Below are 3,731 nucleotides of genomic sequence, written 5' to 3'. Positions count from 1 at the left end.
CAGTCCTTAGGGAAAAAGGAGAAAAGAAGCTCTTAGTTGCTTAGATTATCGTTTTTTTCAATGAAAAGTGCTTTGTTATATTTAGGACCACTTTATTAAATTTTCTCTATTATGAGTTCATAACAGGTATTTTGTGTCCTTTCAGATGCTAAAGCCCAGATGTCTGCGGTGCATCCAGATGTCTCAGACATCTGCTAGGAAGCGGGGCAGAGGAAGAGGCTGGAAATCCCGGTCTGAGGATATGAGTCGGGGGAGAGGAAGAGGGCGGGGAAGAGGTAGGGCGAGATCACGTTCGGAAGATGGTCTGGATCCAGGGAGTGATAACGACAATGAGGTAAGAAAAAAAATCTTTGTTTATTGTTAAAGAAATAGTCTGTTTCACTTTTCTTTTAAAAAAAAGATGATATTGAGTAGAGGAAATGTGACTTTGATGGTAGCTGCATCTCTTGTAAGAGACCTTCTAGTGATAAGATGTGCTTTCAAATTTTGATTTTTTAAAAAGGCCCATTTATTTTCAGGGCCAGGGATTTTGCCATGAAGAGATAAGGCAAGATGCACTATCATCAAAGTCACACCTGCCTCAAACATATCAAGATAATAGTAAGCCAGATGGCTCACCTGTATTGGATCTCTCAGGTGCTCAACCCAAGTCTTCCCCAACAAGTGTTCATTGTATCTGGAACAGCAAAGATGGGAATGCGAACTGGAATGCCTTGAGCAACAGTCAGATAACTGATGAGCACAGTTTGTGTCTATATGAAAAGGAAAGAGACTGTAACTCTGTGCTTGGTGAATCCTTTGATAATTGGATAGGTCATACCTCTCAGGTAGCCTTAATGAATTCAGAAGTAGATGAATACACACATAAAGAGTGTGAATATTGTGCAGATATGAACTATTATGATTGTTTGTTGTGTAAAGGTAGTGATTCTAAGGTGTTTTACCAATACTGTGAAAACTGTTTAATGTGCCAAGGGGTTTTTATTCCATGGGGTAATAATGTTAGTCTAAATTTCATAGGAGACCAGTGCTCCATTTGGAAAATCCAAGCAAAGAATCATTTCCATGGGGAAAAGTTGGATATAGTAAGCTATGGATCTATGTTGTTGGGTAAGGAGTGCAGAATAGAAACAGCTTTTGACAAGTTGCCAACGCTAAATGTAATGGAGAAGAAGGGTGCAACCAAGACACTAGAGGAGGATTTATTTAACTGTGCAGCTGAGACACAGACAGAGGTTCCCTTGTTACTTCCTTGTCTCAGGAATGACTCACTTGTGAGTGAATATGATCAGTCTTCAGTTAAAAAAGTAATACATAACATGAACCATAAAAAAGAGATGGGAGGTGTAGGTGATAGAGAAGTGGTAGATCTTCACAGTGACAAGTTGAATACTGTTACTAGATCACCAATTGCATTACATGATGACGATGAGAGTGAAAGTTTATATGTACAAAATGAGATGTTTACCAAAGACACTACCATTGTAGCAGAAGCAGATAAGATAAATTCAGCTAATCTGATCCCTTTAACAAAAAGCAGTTCTTCCAATTCTCTATTAATGTCTAAAGCTGATGTAGTGATTTCAGAGCACAATGATGATGTCACTGTAGAAAGTGTTACATGCATTATGCAAGAGGTTGATGAAACCTCAGATATTGATCATTCGTATATTGAAGTTAGTGAGACATTGAATATAGCTTCAGAGATTCACACCAAGTATACGGAAAAGAATTCAGATGAAGTGCAGAGTCTTCTTGCAGCATCTCAGGGAGAGAATGGACAGGAACATCTCCCAGAAAATAAAGTTGTAAGTGAGCCTGGGAAGAAGACGCTCTCAGATGTTTTTACAGACATATCCATTCAGCCTTGTTTAGGGAAAAGGAGGAGGAAGCCCACTACCAAAGCCAAGGATTTATTGGTAGAGGATGAGCCAAACCACAGTGGCACATCATCTGTCAGAGCTGAGAAGAAAATCAAAGGCTTCCAGAGTGAAAACAGCAGCAAAGAGTTGGTGGAGGTTAAGGAAAACTCCATTCAGTTGAATGACAAGGGAAAGAGTAGAGATTGTCGTTACATTTGTGAATTTTGTGGCAAGAAGTTCAATTCTATAGGGGGCTTCAGGTATCATGTTGATGGACACGAAGCATCTGTTGCTAGAGTCTTCACATGTTATATTTGCTCATACAAGACCAGGAGAAAGGCAGATTTAAGAAAACACATGGTCATTCACACAGGTGAGAAGCAATACAAATGTGAAGTGTGTGGACAAGAATTTTCAGTCAACAGTTCTTACACCAGCACATGAGGATTCACAGTGGTGAGAAACCTTACAAATGTACCACATGTGGAAAGGACTTCAGAAGTGGAGGCACCCTCAAACAGCACATGGTTAAGCATACAGGAGCCAGAAACTTTATTTGTGAGGTGTGTGGAAGCAGTTTTAGCCTGCGGCACCATTACACAGCCCATTGGAAACTTCACAGTGGAGACATGCCCATCAAGTGTAAAGTGTGCTCCATTTCATTTCGGAATTACAGTGCTCTCCGACATCACCGCAAGAAGAACCACCCAAAGGAGGAAGCACATAGGCTGAAGAATCTAAAAATGAAGATGATGCGAGTAGATGACATCAAAGTGAAGCCAAGGCCAAAGGTCATTGACCCTTCCATTGATGTCTTGCAGCAAGCAATGGCAGCAGCAGTGGAATCTGTAAATTGTGAATGTGTTGACTCATACACTCAAACTTTACCTGTGAATGTTGACACAAGTGACAGTATAGTCTCCAAGATCATAGCAGATAATCTTGCTAGTAAGGATTCTGTTGTTTTAGCCATCACAGATATACAAGAAGAAGAGATTGAGAAGGTAGACACAGTCAGTAACAGCCCAAAGTACATTCAACACACACTGAGTAATGAACTTGGAGACAGAACACATGCCAGTATTGTCCACTCAGTTGATGTCAGTGATGGTGCTGCTTCAACACTTGGAGGAAGTGAAGAAAAGAGTACAGTTCATTATACAAGTGAAAATTCTCTACACAGTTCCTTCTACAATGGAGATGGAGTAAATAGTGCCAGGGACTTCATTGTTGTGAATAATGAGGGGGAGCCTATGCCAGACCTGAAGCCTGAGAATGTAAAGGTTGTCCAAACCAGTAATGAAGACACATCACCCATGTACATTGTCTTGTCGGACATTCAGGCTCAGGACTCACAGCTGTACATTGTTCTTGATAAAGATGCTCATGTTTCAGGCTAGATGTACACCCTTTCAGTTTCATTGAAATGGATGAGATTACTTTTAGAAACCAAATGTGGTTTAATAAGGTACTTGTTTTTGATATATCAGTTTTGTGGACCAAATTAAATAGATTGCTTTAGGTATAGTTACTAGGCTATTGTATGGAAATAGACAAACAGGCTTAGTATCCATTTCCAGGTATTAATGATAACAGCTTATATTTATATGTAAAAGAAGCCTAAGAAACTTATTTATTAATTAGTCATAGTCAGCCAGAGTTTTCATTTAACATTTCTGCAAACCAAGTTAGTTAAACCAGCTAGAGTTTGTAAATCTTACGTTTCTTACAAGAATAGGTTATAGAAAATAAGGGAGTAGCAGAGGAGTGACTGTGATATTTGTTGTGCTCAACTAATTTTTAGTCGTAAACGTCTATTTATGAACATTTAATCTCATAATTAGGGAATTCTATGATTAATATTTCTAG

General features: G+C 39.1%; 1 protein-coding gene across 1 annotated transcript in view; it reads left to right on the top strand.

Annotated features, from left to right (window-relative positions):
* LOC119594132 overlaps positions 1-3,725 on the top strand; it is a 10,868-nt gene extending 7,143 nt beyond the window's left edge. Inside the window, 3 exon segments of the mRNA XM_037943198.1 lie at positions 146-334; positions 519-2,295; positions 2,298-3,725. Coding sequence (XP_037799126.1) covers positions 146-334; positions 519-2,295; positions 2,298-3,262 — 2,931 coding nt within the window. The 3' untranslated portion in view covers positions 3,263-3,725.
* Positions 3,726-3,731: the final 6 nt, after the last annotated feature.

Source organism: Penaeus monodon, chromosome 33 (genome assembly GCF_015228065.2).
Source record: "Penaeus monodon isolate SGIC_2016 chromosome 33, NSTDA_Pmon_1, whole genome shotgun sequence".
Lineage (NCBI taxonomy): Eukaryota > Metazoa > Arthropoda > Malacostraca > Decapoda > Penaeidae > Penaeus > Penaeus monodon.
Note: the sequence above shows the minus strand (reverse complement) of the source record. Positions and strands in the feature narration are given on the sequence as shown.